At 41.5% G+C, this 23,793-nt stretch overlaps 1 protein-coding gene across 3 annotated transcripts in view; it reads right to left on the bottom strand.

The window, feature by feature from the left end:
• The window catches only part of SRGAP1 (SLIT-ROBO Rho GTPase activating protein 1), a 276,854-nt gene that overhangs the window by 20,636 nt on the left and 232,425 nt on the right, over window positions 1-23,793 (bottom strand). For all 3 annotated transcript variants that reach the window (XM_025476748.3, XM_025476749.3, XM_049115729.1), the window contains 3 exons: window positions 22,318-22,452; window positions 11,991-12,096; window positions 2,090-2,314 (listed from right to left, as the gene is read on the bottom strand). In XM_025476748.3, coding sequence (XP_025332533.1) covers window positions 2,090-2,314; window positions 11,991-12,096; window positions 22,318-22,452 — 466 coding nt within the window. The remainder of the gene's footprint in view (window positions 1-2,089; window positions 2,315-11,990; window positions 12,097-22,317; window positions 22,453-23,793) is intronic.

Below are 23,793 nucleotides of genomic sequence, written 5' to 3'. Positions count from 1 at the left end.
AAATGCCGGAGGCTCCGAGGATTATCTGGTCCTGTGGGAATGCAGGTCCCTTCATCTTTGACAGATAATTCGTACCCACAGGAATTAAAATTGGTTGAATTCTAGGGGACTACGACTATTGTCCTATGGATACACCAGTTTCTGCAAATTCATTTCAACACACCTTACTGCATATAAATTGATGGCTCTTGGATTTCTGCTTTGAATTGGCTGCAGCATCTTTCTCTTTTCTTGACACAAGTTCATTGTAGATTTGAGAGAGTCATGATTTTATTCTTTCTAAAAACTTACCTTTTAATACAATCACACTCCTCAAATGTATGCCGGTAAATGGCGTGCATCTGTCACAAATACAAACCTGCCATTGCTGTAAAGCCCATTTATATTGCTGGTGTTGGGGAGAAGGGTAACTACTTTATCACGGACTTTCTGTTTAAAATGAACGATGCTAAAAAAATAAAAAATAAAATAAATAAAATAAAATGACCGATGCCTGTAGAGGATGCTTTGCATGGGTGAAGGACGTAATCAAGCACAGTGTTACTGACTCCAAGACTCTCTATTATGGGGTCTGTCTGTAAAAAAGTAGTGACCACAAAAGTCTTAGGATCCAATGTATCAGATAATATTGACCAGACCTCCACATGTCGCTCTTTGATAAAAGGAACAAGACAACAGAACTTACTGATACAGCCCTGAATATTGGCCTTGCAATCAATACAACGATGAAAATAAAATTATGCATCTCAGCAGCGCTGAGTTTTATTCACTTCTCTTCCTAGAGCCAAGCTCACTCAGTACCTTGCACACACTAAGTGCTCGAGTAGATACTTCTGAATTCAGGTGTCAAATTTCTGGATGCACCATAGAACTGGGATCTATCACGCTTTGTTGTTTACATTTAGAAAGGAGTGCTTCTGGAAATAGTCAATCTTCAGTTTGTAGTAGGGGCTCCAGGAAGCAAAGTTACTTTTATTGCATGTGACTTCTTAGAAGCAGGAATTCATAGATCACATAGTGAGCACAAACATGTTAGGGTTCCCTGCCTTTGGGATTATTCAAATGACTGCACCACCCCCATATTCATATTTCACTGGGGACTACACGGCCATATTAAACACTTTTTAATCCAATGGCATAATTAATAATAAATTAGATAAAATAAAAAATATATTTTAAGGATTTATTTATTCATGAGAGACAGAGAGAGAGGCAGAGACACAGGCAGAGGGAGAAGCAGGATCCTCACAGGGAGCCTGATGTGGGTCTTGATCCCAGGACCTCAGGATCACACCATGAGCCAAAAGTAGGTGTTCAACCGCTGAGCCACCCAGGTGTCCCAAATTAAAATATATTTGCTTAAGATGACCAGCACTACTATCATTGGTTAGGATAATACTAATTAGTAAGAATGGATATTATTAAGAATGAAAACATATTTGGTTAACAGGGCTCCCTCCTTTATAATGATAAATCTGGAGTATTTTTATTTTTTAGAAAAGATTTTATTTATTTATTTTAGAGAGAGAGAGAGAGACAGAGATAGCAACTGAGAGAGCACAAGTGGGGAGGAGAGGGAGAAGCAGGCTCCCCACAGAGGAGGGAGCCCAATGCAGGACTCAATTCCAGGACCCCAGGATCATGACCTGAGCTGAAGGCAGATGCTTAAGTGCCTGAGCCCCTCAGGTGCCCCTGAAATTCTTTATATAGAGCCCAAACTATTTCAGAATGAAAAATGAAATTTGTCAGTTCAATCAGTTATCTTTGCCTGATATAACAGAAAAATTAATGCAGCTCCATATAATACGTTTTGAAACCGTTATTCTCTACAGATGATACAGTAGGGCCGATCCATTTAAAAAGGTATCATTCAATAGGGAAAAGGGAGGGATGAATAGGAATTTCCACAGTAAGAGGCCAGTGCTATCATGTGTCTTAGTATTCTAATTTATCTTAAGTGTTCCTGCTTCTTCTTTTTTAAAACTGGAATCTTTGGCAACTTACAGTCAATTCTTTTTCTTAATTAAATCAATATCTGTTCTTTCATAATTTTCCCAGGGGTGTGAAAAACTAAAATTCCCGGACTTACCAATAGTCGTCTCCAGCCATACATTTCTCATAAATAGGGCCATCCAGCTCTTTAGCATCTGGGAAAATAGTTTCATGGTGGATGATGATGGTTTTGACAATTTCATTCACATGAGCCTGGCAAGACACTTGATCCTGTATTTCTGGGACGGGCATCAACGTGGGACCAAAACAAATGGCCAGGTTATAAGGGTCCATCATGTTCTCATCACTGTACTGTGAAAGGCTACGACGGAAAAGAAAAGGGTTACAAAAGAACAGGAGAGACAAAAAGAAAATTGATGTTTTAGATAAGAAACTTTATATTCTGAAAATAGGGATCCAAAGCATTTTGTTTGGTTTTTATCATCAGAATAAGATAATGTTCCATCTCTTTTAAGTTGCCTCAGCAAATTACAAAGAAAATAAAGCAACTTCTAACTTTTCAGCTAGGAAGAACTAAACGGGGAATATAAATCCTCCTTGCTTAATTAAGTGGCATTTTTCAAAGCCAGAACAGAGCTTAAGATAATTTTGATTACAACGGAGACCAGGATCAAGTAAATGAGTTTCCTTCACAAACACTAGGGTGAGGCTCTAAATGCCATTCCAGTAGATGTGGGAAGGGCAGTAGTGAGCTCCATAAAGCCTTGTGGATATCTTTAAAATGTCCTCCCACCTACTCAAAAACATCTCAGATTTCAGTTCTCCCTTATAAATCTTGAGGAAAGCCTAGAGGAAAACAAAGCACCTTTTCTTTGTGACCCCCGAAAGCAAGCAAAGAACTCTGGGCTTTATAATCTGCTTTTGGGGAAGACTACCAGAACTACCCAACAGTCAATGTCACAGAAGATGTTGTGGCAGCGACAAAACTCCCATTCCTCGTAGAGCTGGCAGGCTACAGACTTGGGGGGGAAATTTCTGGTTGTCGGTCCTAATTTGTAAATTCAGGCCAGTGGATATTTGTGAGATATTTTCCACAAGTGACTCAAAATAAGGCAGCTCTTTGTTGCTCTGCCTGGAACATGTGCAAAAGGTGCTGTTCTAGGGAGAAGCCAGAGACATGATCTTTCCAAGAATCAAATGTCAATCGTGGAAGGAAATGTGAAATCCAGGTGAACAGATGACAAATGGAAGAAGAGAAAAAAAAAAAAAAAAAAGACTCAGTCACATTTGTGGGATGGTGACAGACACAAAGAAAAGGAAATACCACATGACCTGATCCTTTACCCATTTTGGGAAATAAGATAGCCTAGAAAGCAGAAAACACAAAAGCGTAATTTCCTCAGCTAACATATGCCTTTTCCTTCTGCCATTTCTCAAGCATACGCTCTTTAAAGAGGTTCACAGTAAAGGCAATGATCATGTTACGGATCATCTGGAAAATGGATGCACGGAGGAGAAGTGAGACTCAGAATAAGAACGGCCTAATTGGGGAGGAGCAAGACGGCGGAAGAGTAGGGTCTCCAAATCACCTGTCTCCACCAAACTACCTAGAAAACCTTCAAATTATCCTGAAAATCTATGAATTCGGCCTGAGATTTAAAGAGAGACCAGCTGGAATGCTACAGTGAGAAGAGTTCGCGCTTCTATCAAGGTAGGAAGACGGGGAAAAAGAAAGAAAGGAACAAAGGCCTCCAAGGGGGAGGGGCCCCGCGAGGAGCCGGGCTGAGGCCGGGGCGAGTGTCCCCAGGACAGGAGAGCCCCGTCCCGGAGGAGCAGGAGCTGCACCGACCTTCCCGGGCGGAAAGGGGCTCGCGGGGAGTTGGAGCAGGACCCAGGAGGGCGGGGATGCCCTCGGGCTCCCGGGGACAGTAACAGCAACTGCGCCCCAGGAGAGTGCGCCGAGCTCCCTAAGGGCTGCAGCGCGCACTGCGGGACCCGGCGGGACCCGGAGCAGCTCGGGGGGCTCGGGCGGCGGCTCCGCGGAGGGGGCTGCGCGGCCCCGGGAAAGCTCGGAGGGGCTCGGGCAGAGGAAGAGGCTCCGTGCGGAGGGGGCTGCGCGGTTCCAGGAGCAGCTCGGAGGGACTTGGGCGGCGGCTCCGCGGAGGGGGCTGCGCGGCCCGGGAGCGCGAATCCACCAGCGCAGGCTCCGGAGCACAGGGCGCCGGGACACAGCCCAGGATCCCGCCTCCCCCGGGACAGGCAGAGGCCGGGAGGGCCCAGGACAGCAAGGACGCTCCTGCCCCAGCTGAGCACATCAGCGGCCCCGCCTGGAGCCTCCAGGCCCTGCAGACGGAGTTCCTGCCGGAGCTGAATCCAGGTTTCCAGAGCTGCCCCGCCACTGGGGCTGTTCCTCCTGGGGCCTCACGGGGTAAACAACCCCCACTGAGCCCTGCACCAGGAGGGGGCACAGCAGCTCCCCCAACTGCTAACACCTGAAAATCAGCACAACAGGCCCCTCCCCCAGAACACCAGCTAGACGGACAACTTCCAGGAGAAGCCAAGGGACTTAAAGTACACAGAATCAGAAGATACTCCCCGGTGGTTCTTTTTTTGTTTGTTTGTTTTTGTTTTTGTTTTTGTTTTATTTTGCTTTTTGATTTGTATCCTTCCCCCACCCCCTTTTTTTCTCCTTTCTTTTTCTTTCTCTTTTTCTTCCCTTTTTTTGTTTTTCGTTTTTTTTTTTCTTTTTCTTCCCTTTTTTTTCTCTTTCTCTTTTCTTTCCTTCTTTCTCTCCTCTCTTTTTCTCTTTTTCCCAATACAACTTGCTTTTGGCCACTCTGCACTGAGCAAAATGACTAGAAGGAAAACCTCACCTCAAAAGAAAGAATCAGAAACAGTCCTCTCTCCCACAGAGTTACAAAATCTGGATTACAATTCAATGTCAGAAAGCCAATTCAGAAGCACTATTATACAGCTACTGGTGGCTCTAGAAAAAAGTATAAAGGACTCAAGAGACTTCATGACTGCAGAATTTAGAGCTAATCAGGCAGAAATTAAAAATCAATTGAATGAGATGCAATCCAAACTAGAAGTCCTAACGACGAGGGTTAACGAGGTGGAAGAACGAGTGAGTGACCTAGAAGACAAGTTGATAGCAAAGAGGGAAACTGAGGAAAAAAGAGACAAACAATTAAAAGACCATGAAGATAGATTAAGGGAAATAAACGACACCCTGAGAAAGAAAAACCTACGTTTAATTGGGGTTCCCGAGGGCGCCGAAAGGGACAGAGGGCCAGAATATGTATTTGAACAAATTCTAGCTGAAAACTTTCCTAATCTGGGAAGGGAAACAGGCATTCAGATCCAGGAAATAGAGAGATCCCCCCCTAAAATCAATAAAAACCGTTCAACACCTCGACATTTAATTGTGAAGCTTGCAAATTCCAAAGATAAAGAGAAGATCCTTAAAGCAGCAAGAGACAAGAAATCCCTGACTTTTATGGGGAGGAGTATTAGGGTAACAGCAGACCTCTCCACAGAGACCTGGCAGGCCAGAAAGGGCTGGCAGGATATATTCAGGGTCCTAAATGAGAAGAACATGCAACCAAGAATCCTTTATCCAGCAAGGCTCTCATTCAAAATGGAAGGAGAGATAAAGAGCTTCCAAGACAGGCAGCAACTAAAAGAATATGTGAACTCCAAACCAGCTCTGCAAGAAATTTTAAGGGGGCCTCTTAAAATTCCCCTTTAAGAAGAAGTTCAGTGGAACAGTCCACAAAAACAAAGACTGAATAGATATCATGATGACACTAAACTCATATCTCTCAATAGTAACTCTGAATGTGAACGGGCTTAATGACCCCATCAAAAGGCGCAGGGTTTCAGACTGGATAAAAAAGCAGGACCCATCTATTTGCTGTCTACAAGAGACTCATTTTAGACAGAAGGACACCTACAGCCTGAAAATAAAAGGTTGGAGAACCATTTACCATTCGAATGGTCCTCAAAAGAAAGCAGGGGTAGCCATCCTTATATCAGATAAACTAAAATTTACCCCAAAGACTGTAGTGAGAGATGAAGAGGGACACTATATCATACTTAAAGGATCTATTCAACAAGAGGACTTAACAATCCTCAATATATATGCTCCGAATGTGGGAGCTGCCAAATATATAAATCAATTATTAACCAAAGTGAAGAAATACTTAGATAATAATACACTTATACTTGGTGACTTCAATCTAGCTCTTTCTATACTCGATAGGTCTTCTAAGCAAAACATCTCCAAAGAAACGAAAGCTTTAAATGATACACTGGACCAGATGGATTTCACAGATATCTACAGAACTTTACATCCAAATTCAACTGAATACACATTCTTCTCAAGCGCACATGGAACTTTCTCCAGAATAGACCACATATTGGGTCACAAATCGGGTCTGAACCGATACCAAAAGATTGGGATTGTCCCCTGCATATTCTCGGACCATAATGCCTTGAAATTAGAACTAAATCACAACAAGAAGTTTGGAAGGACCTCAAACACATGGAGGTTAAGGACCATCCTGCTAAAAGATAAAAGGGTCAACCAGGAAATTAAGGAAGAATTAAAAAGATTCATGGAAACTAATGAGAATGAAGATACAACCGTTCAAAATCTTTGGGATGCAGCAAAAGCAGTCCTAAGGGGGAAATACATCGCAATACAAGCATCCATCCAAAAACTGGAAAGAACTCAAATACAAAAGCTAACCTTACACATAAAGGAGCTAGAGAAAAAACAGCAAATAGATCCTACACCCAAGAGAAGAAGGGAGTTAATAAAGATTCGAGCAGAACTCAACGAAATCGAGACCAGAAGAACTGTGGAACAGATCAACAGAACCAGGAGTTGGTTCTTTGAAAGAATTAATAAGATAGATAAACCATTAGCCAGCCTTATTAAAAAGAAGAGAGAGAAGACTCAAATTAATAAAATCATGAATGAGAAAGGAGAGATCACTACCAACACCAAGGAAATACAAACGATTTTAAAAACATATTATGAACAGCTATACGCCAATAAATTAGGCAATCTAGAAGAAATGGACGCATTCCTGGAAAGCCACAAACTACCAAAACTGGAACAGGAAGAAATAGAAAACCTGAACAGGCCAATAACCAGGGAGGAAATTGAAGCAGTCATCAAAAACCTCCCAAGACACAAGAGTCCAGGGCCAGATGGCTTCCCAGGAGAATTTTATCAAACGTTTAAAGAAGAAATCATACCTATTCTCCTAAAGCTGTTTGGAAAGATAGAAAGAGATGGAGTACTTCCAAATTCGTTCTATGAAGCCAGCATCACCTTAATTCCAAAGCCAGACAAAGACCCCGCCAAAAAGGAGAATTACAGACCAATATCCCTGATGAACATGGATGCAAAAATTCTCAACAAGATACTGGCCAATAGGATCCAACAGTACATTAAGAAAATTATTCACCATGACCAAGTAGGATTTATCCCTGGGACACAAGGCTGGTTCAACACCCGTAAAACAATCAATGTGATTCATCATATCAGCAAGAGAAAAACCAAGAACCATATGATCCTCTCATTAGATGCAGAGAAAGCATTTGACAAAATACAGCATCCATTCCTGATCAAAACTCTTCAGAGTGTAGGGATAGAGGGAACATTCCTCGACATCTTAAAAGCCATCTATGAAAAGCCCACAGCAAATATCATTCTCAATGGGGAAGCACTGGGAGCCTTTCCCCTAAGATCAGGAACAAGACAGGGATGTCCACTCTCACCACTGCTATTCAACATAGTGCTGGAAGTCCTAGCCTCAGCAATCAGACAACAAAAAGACATTAAAGGCATTCAAATTGGCAAAGAAGAAGTCAAACTCTCCCTCTTCGCCGATGACATGATACTCTACATAGAAAACCCAAAAGTCTCCACCCCAAGATTGCTAGAACTCATACAGCAATTCGGTAGCGTGGCAGGATACAAAATCAATGCCCAGAAGTCAGTGGCATTTCTATACACTAACAATGAGACTGAAGAAAGAGAAATTAAGGAGTCAATCCCATTTACAATTGCACCCAAAAGCATAAGATACCTAGGAATAAACCTCACCAAAGATGTAAAGGATCTATACCCTCAAAACTATAGAACACTTCTGAAAGAAATTGAGGAAGACACAAAGAGATGGAAAAATATTCCATGCTCATGGATTGGCAGAATTAATATTGTGAAAATGTCAATGTTACCCAGGGCAATATACACGTTTAATGCAATCCCTATCAAAATACCATGGACTTTCTTCAGAGAGTTAGAACAAATTATTTTAAGATTTGTGTGGAATCAGAAAAGACCCCGAAGCCAGGGGAATTTTAAAAAAGAAAACCATATCTGGGGGCATCACAATGCCAGATTTCAGGTTGTATTACAAAGCTGTGGTCATCAAGACAGTGTGGTACTGGCACAAAAACAGACACATAGATCAGTGGAACAGAATAGAGAATCCAGAAGTGGACCCTGAACTTTATGGGCAACTAATATTCGATAAAGGAGGAAAGACTATCCATTGGAAGAAAGACAGTCTCTTCAATAAATGGTGCTGGGAAAATTGGACATCCACATGCAGAAGAATGAAACTAGACCACTCTCTTGCACCATACACAAAGATAAACTCAAAATGGATGAAAGATCTAAATGTGAGACAAGATTCCATCAAAATCCTAGAGAAGAACACAGGCAACACCCTTTTTGAACTCGGCCATAGTAACTTCTTGCAAGATACATCCACGAAGGCAAAAGAAACAAAAGCAAAAATGAACTATTGGGACTTCATCAAGATAAGAAGCTTTTGCACAGCAAAGGATACAGTCAACAAAACTCAAAGACAACCTACAGAATGGGAGAAGATATTTGCAAATGACATATCAGATAAAGGGCTAGTTTCCAAGATCTATAAAGAACTTATTAAACTCAACACCAAAGAAACAAACAATCCAATCATGAAATGGGCAAAAGACATGAACAGAAATCTCACAGAGGAAGACATAGACATGGCCAACATGCATATGAGAAAATGCTCTGCATCACTTGCCATCAGGGAAATACAAATCAAAACTACAATGAGATACCACCTCACACCAGTGAGAATGGGGAAAATTAACAAGGCAGGAAACAACAAATGTTGGAGAGGATGCGGAGAAAAGGGAACCCTCTTACACTGTTGGTGGGAATGTGAACTGGTGCAGCCCCTCTGGAAAACTGTGTGGAGGTTCCTCAAACAGTTAAAAATATACCTGCCCTACGACCCAGCAATTGCACTGTTGGGGATTTACCCCAAAGATACAAATGCAATGAAACGCCGGGACACCTGCACCCCGATGTTTCTAGCAGCAATGGCCACGATAGCCAAACTGTGGAAGGAGCCTCGGTGTCCAACGAAAGATGAATGGATAAAGAAGATGTGGTTTATGTATACAATGGAGTATTACTCAGCTATTAGAAATGACAAATACCCACCATTTGCTTCAACGTGGATGGAACTGGAGGGTATTATGCTGAGTGAAGTAAGTCAGTCGGAGAAGGACAAACATTATATGTTCTCATTCATTTGGGGAATATAAATAATAGTGAAAGGGAAAATAAGGGAAGGGAGAAGAAATGTGTGGGAAATATCAGAAAGGGAGACAGAACGTAAAGACTGCTAACTCTGGGAAACGAACTAGGGGTGGTAGAAGGGGAGGAGGGCGGGGGGTGGGAGTGAATGGGTGACGGGCACTGGGTGTTATTCTGTATGTTAGTAAATTGAACACCAATAAAAAAATAAAAAAAAAATAAAAAAAAAAAAAAAGAACGGCCTAATTTTCAAAAGACACATGTGAGCTCAGTGGGGAGAGTCACAGTTAATCTTTCTGGATCTTAAATTTAGTGCTGGCTTGAAGAGCAAAATCTTGTTATAAAAATGTTATATAACCATGTTTCGATTTTACTATTAAGGGACAAGAGGCTTTCTCTCTTCTTCTAATTCCTGTCCCAAGCATCCCACCCTAGAGGTTGTGGCTGGTTTCTGCATGAAGGCAGGTGCAGCGAGCCCCAGGGGGCATCTCTGGGCATAAATGCTGGAAGCAATGCCAGCTGGCTGACTGGTGGCATGTCGTTTGCTCTTCTGTTGAGATTAGATTCAGGTTGTGAGAACTTTCTTGATGCCCAGTCTGCCTTCCTAGGCTATTGTGGTTTATTGGTTCGAAGTGGGTTTGCTCAGGTGTGCCAGGAAAATTTGGTGGGGACAGCACGTAGAGGGCCGGGGGGAACTCGAGGCACTCCACACTGGGGAAGGGGGGCACATGCAAGGAAAGGTGAAGATGGCAAGTCTCTGGATTTTTTTTTTTTCATTTGAGGATTTAATCCTAGTGAGGGAATAAGATCAAAACAACAACAACAACAATAACAAAACTCAACCCAAGTCCCTAACTAGGGAGGGATCATGAGCACCTGTGCTCCAAGAACTTCATCTTCAGCGAGGCAGGTCAAATGCCAGAGAAATTCAGTTTCCAGGCCACTTTTCCCTATTTCCAGCCCCATTATGGCAAGAGGGGTGTGCACATGAGCCGAGTGCCTTGCCTGGAATTTGCCATGAACTCTGCAGCTCAGGCCCCCAGCCTACAGTCCCAATGGCTCTGGTTCATGGGGCTCTCTCGAATTTCTATCTTATGGGTCTTCCAGAATTTGGAAATGATGGCAGCTTGGTCAGAAGTGATCCCACCTTGCTTTTTGGTTTCTGAGCTGTCAAGAACACCTCTGGCTGGTTGAAATCCATGTCTGCTGATGCAACAGATACAACAGACGTAAGGATCCCCCTCATGTTCGCCAGCAAGGGGCAGAGCTCCTCAGGGGACACCTCTGGATAGAGCTGGCCCCATAGCAGCTCCTCTGTGATGTGCGGCTGCCACTGCTCAGCAGCTCGCTGGAGCTTTGGAGCCAGCTCGACCGCCCAGGTCAGCAAGCCTGCAGGTTTTTAAAACCCCTTGGGTAATGAAGCTCCATCTCTCTAGATCCTGTTTCTAGTGGCGATTTCTATACAAACGGGTTCCTACTGTCATTCGTGCATATTTTAGCTCCCTGCAAGCATCTCCCCATTGGATGATACCTGGTTTCTGGGGTCAGCTTGGTGGGTATGATTTCAATAAAAGTCAGCAGGACTGTAGTAAGTCCCCAAGTCTTGTAAGAACTCTAAACCTCAAAAAAGAAGAAAAATAGAGAAGACAAAAATATCCTAATTTGGGGAAGGGAGAACCCAAACCATGTCAGAAGGAAAAGGCACTGCCCCGAGCTTACTCCTCCTAGATTCTTTTATTTCCAAGGACTTAGCTAGATCCTTGAATTAGCAAGGGGACTCTTAGCTAGGACTTGGGGAAGGTTTTCGTATAGTGGGGCCCATTTTTATTACAAGGAAGTCAAACAAATGAAAAGTCAAGGTGCTTAAATTAAAAGTTTCCTTGAAAATAATGCAGTGATTTTTTTTTTAAGGTTTCTGTTACATCGATGCTGAGCCTTTTATAAATATCTTCTTCTCGACAACGTCTCATTATATTGAGTTTGCAGAAGTTCTTTTTTGGATCCGCATATAATTCACATCTATAGTTCCCCTCCTTCCTTGACTTCCACATGAAGAATCACAGAAATTTTCTGCAGTGAGCGGGTGGTTTACATCATTTTGACAAAAATGTTCATGACATTAGCTTTGGGTGGAAGTTGGAAAAACACATATTTCACTGTCAAATGTTCTTTTTGGTGATATTTGTATATTTTTGCATGTATGGCCACAGTTTCTGCATCTTTCAGCTATCACACAAGGACCTTGATCTGCTGGAAGAAAAACACAGCTCCGGTCTATATTCAATCATCTTCTCCTCGATTCTGCTGACAAATGGGACCCAATGGCCATTTTGTAGAATCCAAGAACAAAGATAGAATTCAGAGCAGTGCAAATGGAAGTGCGGGACAGGCATTTGGGCAGAGTATTAGGAGTACTTACTGATTGAGGAAGGCAAAGAGGTACCTCATCACTATCAGGACGGACCTGGGCAAGGTCAGGAGGAGTTTGCGGATGTGAAGCGCCCTCTCATAGAGATTATCTATTCCTGCGGACAGAAGAGAACATGGTCAGGACTGTTTCACTTGCCACATTTAAAGCAGAACATTGGGTGTTGGTTATGATCTCAGCTCGGGTCTTGATCTCAGGGGTCGTGAGTTCAGGCTCCGCGTTGGGCTCTGTGCTGGGCACAAAGCCTAGAGAACACCGAGGACCAAATTTCATATCTGACCATAAGCAAGCCCTTGCCCCTGGTGAGATGCAGTTGTAACCAAAAACAGTGAATAAAAAACCCCCAAACCAAAACAAAGCAGTGAATAAGTGATCAGCTTGGCTATAATACCACTTCTGAGAGCATCTCCTCTGACCCATCACTTTTTTCTGACTGCCATGGTCTTGAGCAACTTAGCGTCTTCTAGGTTTAGAAATCATTTTTTCCCTTGCTGCTCTTCCTGGATTTTGCATCTGACATGGTTTCAACTCGTTTCAAAAGCTGCATGTCACCCAAAGTAGTTTTGGGGCACATCTCCCTTATGATTCATTGATTCCTCCTCTATTTATTTGTGTGTTCCTATGATTCAGGCCATGTACCAGGTTTTGAATCTCTCCATCCTCAAAACTATGATAGTGTTTTATTGATATGACTTTTTACTTTGTATTATGTTATTTCATCAAATTTTAAATACACATTTTAGGAGAGCCTACTAGGTTTCAAGTACTGAGTTAGGTATTAGAAATACGTTTGCGACTTGGTTCCTGTTCTCACAGAACTCATACCCTGGTGTTTACAGTTATTTACTTCCTTATCCTGTCTTTCCTGTCAGAGAGTGAGCTCCCTGAAGACAGGGGTACCTGGGACTTCCCAGTATTATTTTATACCTCTTTCCTAGCAATACAAATTGTCCAAAGCTTCTAAACACAAAAGTGCCTGTGAACAGCAGCCAAAAAAAGTTAGTACTAATACTCCATTATTTGCACAGTGGTCTGTATTTTACAATACATTTTCCTATTTGCTGTCCAATTTAATGCAGATAACAATACTGTGGGGTAGGCAGGGCATGCAATGTCATCGCCATTTAATGGATTAGGAAAACGAGAATGGAGTAAGCAGCTTACCCCTTTTACTTGGCTGGATGGGTAGAGCTAGGACTAAGATCTATTCTCTGTTTAAGCTGGCTGTCTTTCTTGGATTTCAAAGTACTTTATCAAGTAAAATACATTTTAAAAAAAATATTTTATTTTTAAGCAATCTCTATGCCCATGGTGGAGCTTGAACCCACAAACCCAAGATCAAAACCTGCATGCTCCAACTGAGCCAGCCAGGCACCCCCTTTATAAAGCACAACTTTGAAGATGTCCAATAAGGATATGTTTGGGAAAAATATTTCTTTTTCAATTTATCTATTATTTTTCTTTAATTAAGTAGGTTCCATGCCTAACACGGGGCTAGAACTCATGACCTCAAGATCAAGTGTTGCATGCTCTACTGACTGAGCCTGTCAGGCACTCCTGGGAAAAAAATTTCAAAGAATATTTCAGAAACATTTCTGAAGCTTAATCTAATTTCATATTACTACATTTGCTCTTAATTGCTCTTGAGATATTCAAATATCCTACTGGAAAATCTCAGGCTGCCTTCTTTTTTTTCCCCCAGGACTTCATTTCTGACACAATAGTCAACTGATTCTCTTTCTACTTCTCAGTTTTTTGACCCTCTCCGACCTATAAATGTAGTCAGCCTTCAAGGATCTTTGCTTGTTCTCTTCAATGGCAAGCACATCTGGTCTCAAGCTTAGGACCATCCCTTCTAGGAAGGTGGTATTTTCGCTTCATTTTTCATTTTTGCGTAGAACAGAAGTTCTGTTGCTTCTACCCCTGGATATCTCGCTGCTAATTTTGTAATCGAAATCTTTATTATTTTTAACTTGGACCATGATAATACTTTCCTAATTCAGTTTCCCATTCCAATTCCTCTTAAACCAGTGGTTCTCAGCCTTGACTTGAAATGACTTATGACTCATTCTTAAAAGTAAATATTGAGATTTACTAGCATCTATTCTCTGATCCTTAAAAAACTATGTGCATAAATGACTTTCTATTCATGCCTCACACCAAACAGTTGCAAGGTTTAATATATTTATGCAAATTATAAATTGCAGTGACGAACTGTCCCATTAATAGTCTCCTGACTGGCAATAACTTCTACTCTTTTCTAGCCACAAATAGATCCATATAAGGGTTATGATTAGAAACAAAACAACAAAACTTCTGTTATTGTTTACTGAGGACGTGGACTGTTTCATAAGCGAAGTCCACTGATTCTCCAGGCTAATCCTCAGTATAAAGTTAAGGTCAACTGTCAGGGAGACGGCTTTAGCAACTTCAGCCTAATTTGGGGGTCTTAGAGAAAAAAATGAAAGAATATGAAAGGAACTACTCTTCATATATTACTGATCTTTAATCTTTGTCAAATCCCAGAGTGGACAAGCCATTTTCAGGCTAGAAGACACAGGCATTACGCCCAAGAGGCTTAATTTAAGATCCTCTTGTTTCTATCTCTCAGTTCTAAATTGAGTTCCCCCTACCCCTTAAAAGTAGTTTCAGACTTTCTTTTATTTATTTATTTATTTATTTATTTATTTATTTATTTATTTGTTTGTTTGTTTGTTTGTTTGTTTGTTTTCAGACTTTCATTTAAACATAACTGGTGGAGGGGGATGGTGGTGGGGAGGCGCCTGGGTGGCCCAGTGGTTGAGCATCTGCCTTCGGCTCAGGTCATGATCCTGGGGTCCTGGGATCGAGTCCCACATCGGACTCCCTGCAGAGCACCTGCTTCTCCCTCTGCCTGTGTCTCTCATGAATAAATTTTAAAAAATCTTAAAAAAAAAACAAAACCCCGGGGGAACAGGTATTTATTTATTTGTTTGTTTGGTGGTTACTTTTCTTTTAACTCATTGGTTTTTAAAAAGTTTTTTATTTAAATTCCAGTTAGTTGACATACAGTGTAGTTTTAGTTCCAGGTGTACAATACCGTGATTCAACACTTCCACAGAATAGGTATCGATATACCAATTTCACAGCAGCATTATTTGTGACAGCCAAGAGGCAGAAATAACCCAAACGATCACTGACGGATGAGTGGATAAACAAACGAGGTATATATATATATATATATATATATATATATATATATATATACCCAAGGGACCTTATTCAGCCTTAAAAAAGAAATGAAATTCTCATACAACCTGGATGAATCTTGAAGACAGTGTAAGTGAAATAAGCCAGCCACAAGAAGACAAATACTGTTTGATTCCACTTACACAAGGTATCTAGAGTAGTCAAGGTCGTAGAGGCAGAAAGCAGCACAGTGGTTGTCAGGGGTTAGGGGGAGTTGCTTTCTGGGCGTAGAGCTTCAGTTTGGGAGGATGAAAAAGTTGTAGAGATGGGCGGTGGTGATGATGACACAACAGTGTGAATGTATTTAATGCCACTGAACTGTACACTTAAAAATGGATAGGATAATAAGCTTTATGTTATATAAATTTTACCACAATTTAAAAAGAATTGGGGGAGGAAGGCATCATGAGACGCAAATGAAAGATTTCAGGAGAGAAAGGCAACAAGAATGTACAAAAAATGACACCAAAAGGACTAGATGAAATTATGGGAGGCTGGTATACATTCTCTGCAACCACCGTAAACATAAATCAAAGCAAAACAGAACTGCTGGCTTTCCTGAACTAGTAGCAAATCCATCTGTCCCGAAGGCCTCAGAGCACGGTGGCTGTGGGCAGGACTCAGGTATTACCTGGCTGCTTGCTCAACAGGCCTGCAGCGTACATCCTACAGGAGCCCTGCTCTGGTACTAATGACTCATTTACTCTCCGGAGTCCAGTTAGCAGGTGGAAATTTATGGTTGCTCCATACGTTCTGATTAATGTGCCTTCCCAGCTGCTTCTGAGTGTGGCAATTCATAGTCTTTCACAATTTTATGCCCCGTGAATAGATGCATCTTTTCTTCCCCGCAGAAAAGTTGTCAGTAAGGAAAAAATCAGTATTTCATCTGAATTTCTTTTAAGCTGGCCTTTGTTTCCACAATCCAGGATCTCATGTAATTAGGGAAAAGTGAAATTCATTCAATCTTGGTCACATGCTCCAAGCTCCCTAGGCTTGTTCATGTTTTTTTTCCCAGCCCTGCCAGGTTCCTAGGTCAGCATCCCAACTTCACAGCACGGGGCTCTGATGGCTCCGTGTGAACGTGTGTGAAAAATTCACTGCACAAACACAAGTTACTTCAGAAAATGGCAAAAAATCTCAAATGGCCATTACACTCTGGAAATGCCAGTTCCTCTGTTTGGCACTATCTGCAAAAGTATTTGTCAGAAAACAAATAATAAATCACCAGATGCAAATTCATCCTCAAGTATGACAGCAGGGAAGGAAATGAATGGCCACATTTAGAGATGGTTTATTTAAGGGCAGCCACACAAATATTTCTGAGCTGCAAAGCTGAACGGGCAGCGTTCAAGGTGAGTTTGCTAGTCCCAGGTCATTTTTAGGTTCACTGTTAGGTTCTAACAACGTCAAGGTCTTAATCAGTTGTGTGCATCAATAGCATATGTGTGTGAATGAAAAGGGAAAGAGAAAAACCAAGAGATGTCCTAGTACATTTAGAAGAATCTTGGCTTAGCCTCGATATGAGAGTTACCAGCTGCACATCTAAGTAGGAAACGAAATGCTTGCAAATCTTTCTAATAATCATTAATAGATTGAGTTCTGTGAATTAAGGAATTATTGTTATTTTTTAAGGTATAACAATGACATCACGGCCATGTAGTATAAAAAAAAAAAAAGAATCCTCATTTTCCAGAGATTCGTATATGCAGAGGAAGTGTTAGAATGTCAGGGAGATGATGGAAGGGATAGAAATGGGATAATTTTGTCCAAGAAATGTAAATTGTTAAAGTTAGGTGATTGTTTATACGGGGTTCATTATAATTTTCTGTATCTTTTTTTACAGATGTTCGAATTTTTGTATAATAAAAGAGTCAAAAAGAAGGTTGGTTATGAACAGAATGGACAGTACAGTTCCACTTTGGTTGTTAAAAAAAATTGTGTGTGCACATGAATATAAAAAGAGCAGAAGGACATTGAACAAAATGTCTATACACCACTGATTCTCTTTGAGGATGGGGGATCGTATTTTCTACATGCATCTGTGTATTTTTCAAGTATTCTCCAAGACCACATGTTGGTATTGTGATAGGTAAAAGGCCCTCCTAAAAAAAAGTTTCCTTGTGCTCAAGTAGTCATCTAGATAGTAACACAAAATGTAAAATGAAGTGCAAATGTGTCATCTGGGCTCAGCCCTGAGGCAGCCAGTAAAGATCACAAATTGCTTGATTAGCTCATCTAGGGCAAGTCTTTTTGGACTTCCGCCCCAGGGAATCTCAAAGCCATGGTATATGTACATTCTAGAAGCTGCTTAGAATATGTGGGCCTAGTCTGGAGCAGTTACAAAACTATTCACAAAGTGGATGGTTTAAAAACAAACAAACACAAACAAACAAACAAACAAACAAAAAACCCAACCAAACACAAACAATCTTCGGGTGAGAAACTACCAAGTTTGTCACTTCAAATTTATATTGCACTGGAGTCGTCCAGGTCTTTATCCAGATAAGTTTTTTTGTTTTGTTTTGTTTTGTTTTGTTTTTTTTTGAGAGAGAGTGAGCGAGAGCATGCTAATACCCATTTTCTTTTACTACATATATTTGCAAGCTTCCAGAGAATATAGTATTTTGGGACATAAATAAAATATCCCACATTAATAACTTATCACTTAAAAAAAAATCTTTCCCAAATGCTCCAAAAATAAGCAAAAAGTAGTGGTAACTAGAGACCAATGTAAACTTTTTTTTTTTTTTTAAAGATTTATTTATTTTAGAGAGAGGGAGAGGAGCCCCATAGAGCCCACTGGGGAGGGGGGCTTGATATCACGACCTGAGATCATGATCTGAGCCCAAATCAAGAGTTAGATGCTTGGCCTTCGCCAACTGAGCCCCTCAGGAGCCTCAGAGACCTACATAAACTCTTAAAAAAGATGCAAAGGGAAGATTTTTCTATACAAAGTAAGTATCACATGATACTTACTTAATAGGGAAAATCAATCCAATTATGACAATGCTAAGAGAAGATGACATGGATAAAAACAATCGACCCGTGTGAGATCTCTCTCTCTTTCTCCTAGAGTTTCTAAATCTTTGTGCTTCAATTACATACTAACTTAGACTGCATTTATTTGTAAATATCTGCACTCCTTATTCTTTTTTAAACCTTCTGAATGCAAAAATCAAGTCTTTGAATCCCCAGGAAGTTTCCTAGGAAGTTTTGCAGATTAAGTTAAGTTAATTAAGTTTGGCAATTAACCAATGGTTCAAATTATCAAAAATCCTAACATCGATGAGAAGACATAAGGATGAATGACATATTATACCATTCTCAAACAATTTAAAGAAAATCCAGAAAAAATATGGCACATCCAGGTCACACTGGTATGAGAAAATGCTTGCTTAGAGATCAATACTCAATAATGGCTAGAAATCCCTTCCTTTTTAAGAGATTAGATATTGGAAGAAAAGGAGTCGTTATATATAGTCACTCATTATGTCTTCTTGAAAAACATCCTATTCTGCAAAACTATGCACTAAAATATAACAGGACTTATGGGGAAAAGTAGGTTTGGGGTAGACAGCTCAACACTATGCAACTCTGTATCTACAGCACTAACCAAAACAGGGACAATACTACTTAACTTACCAGCACAGGTAAATGTCTACTGATTAGCATCCTTAGCAGCCTTAAACCCTGGACTCCTGCTTCTCTGAGATGCAGGTCTTGGGATAGAGACTATTTTCATAAAAATTAATACGAGGATTATTTTTTTTAATTTTTAAAATAGATTTTATTTATTTACTTGAGAGAGAGACAGAGACAGAGACAGAGGAGCTCAAGCAAGGAGGAGAGGGAGAAGTAGGCTCCCCACCGACCAGGGAGCCCGATGCAGGGCTTGATTCCTGGACCCCGGGATCATGACCTGAGCCGAAGGCAGATGCTTAACCAACTGAGCCCCCCAGGCGCCCCTAACCTGAGGATGATTAATCCATTGTTTTTCATCAATCTACTGTTTTATTTATTTATGCATTCTTTAATCAATCTACTGTTTTAATACAGCGGGGATGTCTTTGCAACTTCTTCACTTGCACACGTAAGACACTGCATGAAAAGATATTTCCATAGATTTTCCATTTTCTTCCCCGACGGTCCTCATATTTCACTAAGCCTGACTCTTCCACTGTGAGACAGCTTGACTTCAATTGTTACGAAACACTTTATGGGCTGGGAAGAATCATGCTGGAACCACCACAATGATGCTTCTGGGTTATACTAGCATCATTTCTAAATGCATGCGAGGTAATTATGTCAAGGAACAGACAGACTGGTAAGTGGCTAACCGAGGTGCTGGCATAGATGACCTCAGATCATAGTGGGGGTACTCGTAACAGTTGCCATGATGATAGCTAGCAACATTTATTGGGGTTTACCGTGTGCCGCGCGATGCTGCACTTTATATGAATCATCTCATTTATTCTTCACATAGACTTTATGAAATAGGTAAAACAATAGATAATTCAGTAAGATTAAGTATCAATCTCTGCCCAAGGTTACCAAGTTACCAAGTGGTGAAGCTAGCATTTGAACCCTGATCTTTCTGACTCTATGGTTCAGATTTTAACAACCACAACGAAATATTTCTTGGTCAGTGAAAGTATGAAGTCCTTCTACAATACAGACAAGGCAGTCCAAGGTGCTTTATCCTACTGGTACATGTGAGCAGAAACGCTGATAGGATGTATGTACCTAGAAAACCACTAAGCACCGTACAGTGCTTTATTATTTTTCCAGGTTAAAGCTTTCTGGCTAGGATGTAAGGAAAATCTCTTGGACAAGGCCAAAGGAGAATTCCAGAAGCATGACACCTCCTTTTCTGTTCTTTCCAGCTGGGTCACAGGCCTGCTGTGATGACTCAGGCTGTGTAAGGGCCTTGGAATGGACACCACAGGCACACTTCTGAATCCAACACAAAACATCAGGCTGTGTGGGGTGGGGGTAGGGGGAATAACGACCAGGGAACTCAGTCCAGCGAGAGCCAGGATTTTACGCATGAATTCCACCAAAGGAATTTTGGTGAAGACATTTAACAACTATGAATTTGGTACTTAGCACGTACCTGGAATTCACCCTGCCGAGTATTAAGGGCTGCAAAATTGAATAATCTATTAAGACCTCACAGGCCTTGGAGTTCACTGGAGGCATTTCATGTAACATACTCTTTGCCAGGCACTCTTCTTGGCCCTTTACAGGTATTAATACTCATTGAATGCTCACAGCCCTGTGATATATACGGTCTGCTATGCTCCCTACCTGACAGCTGAAGGAACTACATGCAGAGAGGGTAAGAAACCTGCCGAAGGTCACAGAGCTGGGGAGCAATCTGGACCTAGGCTATTGGAGCCCAAAGCCTGCATTTGGAGCCTCTTTCCTGAATTCTCTCCCTAGCAGAGGAGGAAGGGGTTAAACACTGTCAATGTGGGGCATTAAGAAAAATGATGGACCTACGCACACAGTGGAATGTCAGTAGAGGAGAGAGTGGCTGGCTCTGCTAGGATGGCAGGCTAGGAGGAGCGCCAGGTCAGGAAAGCCTTCACAGCAGATGCCAAACAGCTACCAGAGACAGTGGACCAAAGAGAGTGGGCAAAGGCACGCAGGTAGGCGATGGCCTGGCATGCCTGCTGTTTGCTATTGCTGATATATAAACAGGGAAAGGGTGGCAGGAGAGGCGTGCACGCGAGTAGGAAGAGATCAGATAGAGGAAGAATTCGATTCTATGAGCTGGTCATACCCAGGTTGTGCCTTCAGGTGGGAAATCCTGCAATAGGTCTTAAAAAGGCGGGGTGGGTGGGAGTGACGTAACCCAATCTGCCCTGTCGGATCCAGCGGCAGGGTGAAGGATAGAATGGCCCGGAGGACGGGGGTGGTGGCAAAAGATGACACAACCCAGAAGCAGGGACTGAGTCCACCGAGGAGACTGTCAGCAGCAGCCCCATGGAGGAGCCACAGCGCTGGTGATGGCAACGGGCAAGGAAGCGTAAGCTGGAAGGATTTTTGAGATGAGCAGGACTTGGGTATTGGAGGGTGAACTGGTTGGGAAGTGGGGGGTGGGTGAGGTTTCTTCCTCAGAGGCACTTGGTCCTTCTTTTTTTTTTTTTTAACATTTATTTATTTATTCATGAGAGACACAGAGAGGCAGAGACACAGGCAGAGGGAGAAGCAGGCTCCCTGCAGGGAGCCCAATGCGGGACTCGATCTCAGGACCCCGGGGTCACGCCCTGAGCCAAAGACAGACAGATGCTCAACCGCTGAGCCATCCAGGTGCCCTCGATCCGTATTCTTACTGTCCTTGCTATGCGATCTGAGTCAGCTCTAGGCTCCTGCCTGGGAACTGAGACTAAGAAGGGCATGGCATTTTGGGAGGAATGGAACTCCATGTGGTTAATACCTAATTCCCGGGATTACTACTTTCACCTTCTGTCCTATAGTGTCAGAAGCCTCCCTGAATAAACCAGCAATGCTCTATCTGCTGCTGCTCATCATCATCAGTGTCATGGGATGTCCTGAATTAGTCTCAGAGCAGCTCTGCCTATTGGCTGCGGATGCCCGCGGACAGGTAATTACCACCTCGCATCCCTGCACCATACTAGAGACCATTTACATCATTTTACCTTAGTTCTGGACATAACCAGATGGAAAAATTACTCCAGTCCAAAGATTAGCAAAGAAAGAGAAGAGCCAAAAGCCAAAAAAGAAGTCACATCCCATGCTTACAGCTTCCTCTTCTCCCTTAGCAGGTTGGCACCTGCCTTTCTGCTCTATTCCAACCACTAAGTGGGAAGTTCTTGGGCTCTATGGAGCTTGTGATGTTCAGGAGGGAAACCCACTCAGTTGAGGGAGAGGCCACAGCTGGGAGGATGACTCATGTTGGATCCAGAAAGAAAACAAATGGTCTCAAAAATTTGGTGGTAATGGGGTAATGGTTAGGGGGAGGATATGTGAAGAGGGGTCACTGCCTTTTCCAGGAAATTGGTTAGTGAAACAGTTCTGGTGGGAAAAGACTTAAAAAAAAAAAGAAAGAAAGAAATCCACTTACTGATACAAGAAATCAGATCATTAAATCTTTCCTTAGGAAAGAGGGGATTTTCCAGCCCACGGAAATAGAGCTTCAGAACGCCAGCAACTGAGTTAATATCATGGTTACTCTGGTCATCAGCCAAGGGGTTTTCACCTACAAAAAAAAAAAAAAAAAAAAAAAAATTAGTTATGTGCACCGTGCTCTTTTTTTCTCTGAACGAAAATATGTTTCTATACTCACACCCATTTCTATATATACATGTATCTTTTAATTATACTTTATGAAAGATTATATGGTACTAAAATTAAAATAATTGGTTTAGATATCCCAACCCATGATTAACCTAAAAATAGTTTGCTGAAATAAAGCTTTTTAAATATCTTATGTTACCAAATAATCCCTTACGAGTTACTCAAATCTTAAAATAAAATATTGTGGGACTTAAAGTTAAAATCTAATCTTAGCTTGACATGAATTCAAATACTACATTCGATTCTTTATCCTACTGGGAAAAGGATACAATATAGTCACAATATCAGAAATATTATAGGATGCATCTAATGGTGAATACCTACAATTGAACAAATGTTTCCCGCAATGGCACAATGGTGTTCATGGCACATATGAAAGCTGCATTCAGCAGTGGAAGATTTGGGAATCAGACAGAGGAATTTGAAAATGTACCCTTAATAGTACCAGGGATTTGTTTTTTTTTTTTTTTTAAAGATTTTATTTATTTATTCATGATAGAGTGAGAGAGAGAGAGAGGCAGAGACACAGGCAGAGGGAGAAGCAGGCTCCACGCACCGGGAGCCCGACGTGGGATTTGATCCCGGGTCTCCAGGATCGTGCCCTGGGCCAAAGGCAGGTGCTAAACACCGCTGCGCCACCCAGGGATCCCCAGTACCAGGGATTTTTGTATAAAAGGTAGAAATTTTAAAAATATATCACAGATATGAAATTATATTCTTTATGGTAAGCAGTTTTAAAATGTATATAATTGGCATGGCTATTCCACTCCCCTGAGAATTAAATTGAGATTAAAATTCTGTTTTTTTTTGAGATTAAAATTAAGAAGTTAAAAAACATTTCTTAAGTTCAACATAATATGTAGCCTTAATGAAATCAAACTCCAATTTTTAATCACAGGTCCGTTTCAAGGTTCATAAAAAACTGTACATTTCAAACTATTTTTTTTTTTTTTTGGCCTCTTAGGCAGCTTATTTTCAGGGACTTGTGATTCCTTTTTCTCCACTTTCTTTGGCAGATCACTGAACACAAATTCACCAAAATATCCCCCCCCCCCACCCCAGGAGAATGCCTCACCCAAAGAGATCAGAAACAAATTAAAAATACTAGGGGATTTTCCAAGGAAAAATAATGAACCAGTTTGCTTGTGGGGACTGGCACAGGAAACCGATGCTTTATATATTTCAAATTATGCTGAATATGGTTCCTATAAGAGACGTGGACTGCTTAGCTGCTGAGAGGGCA

The sequence above is a fragment of the Canis lupus genome, chromosome 10, assembly GCF_003254725.2.
Source record: "Canis lupus dingo isolate Sandy chromosome 10, ASM325472v2, whole genome shotgun sequence".
In the NCBI taxonomy this organism is placed as follows: Eukaryota; Metazoa; Chordata; class Mammalia; order Carnivora; family Canidae; genus Canis; species Canis lupus.
Note: the sequence above shows the minus strand (reverse complement) of the source record. Positions and strands in the feature narration are given on the sequence as shown.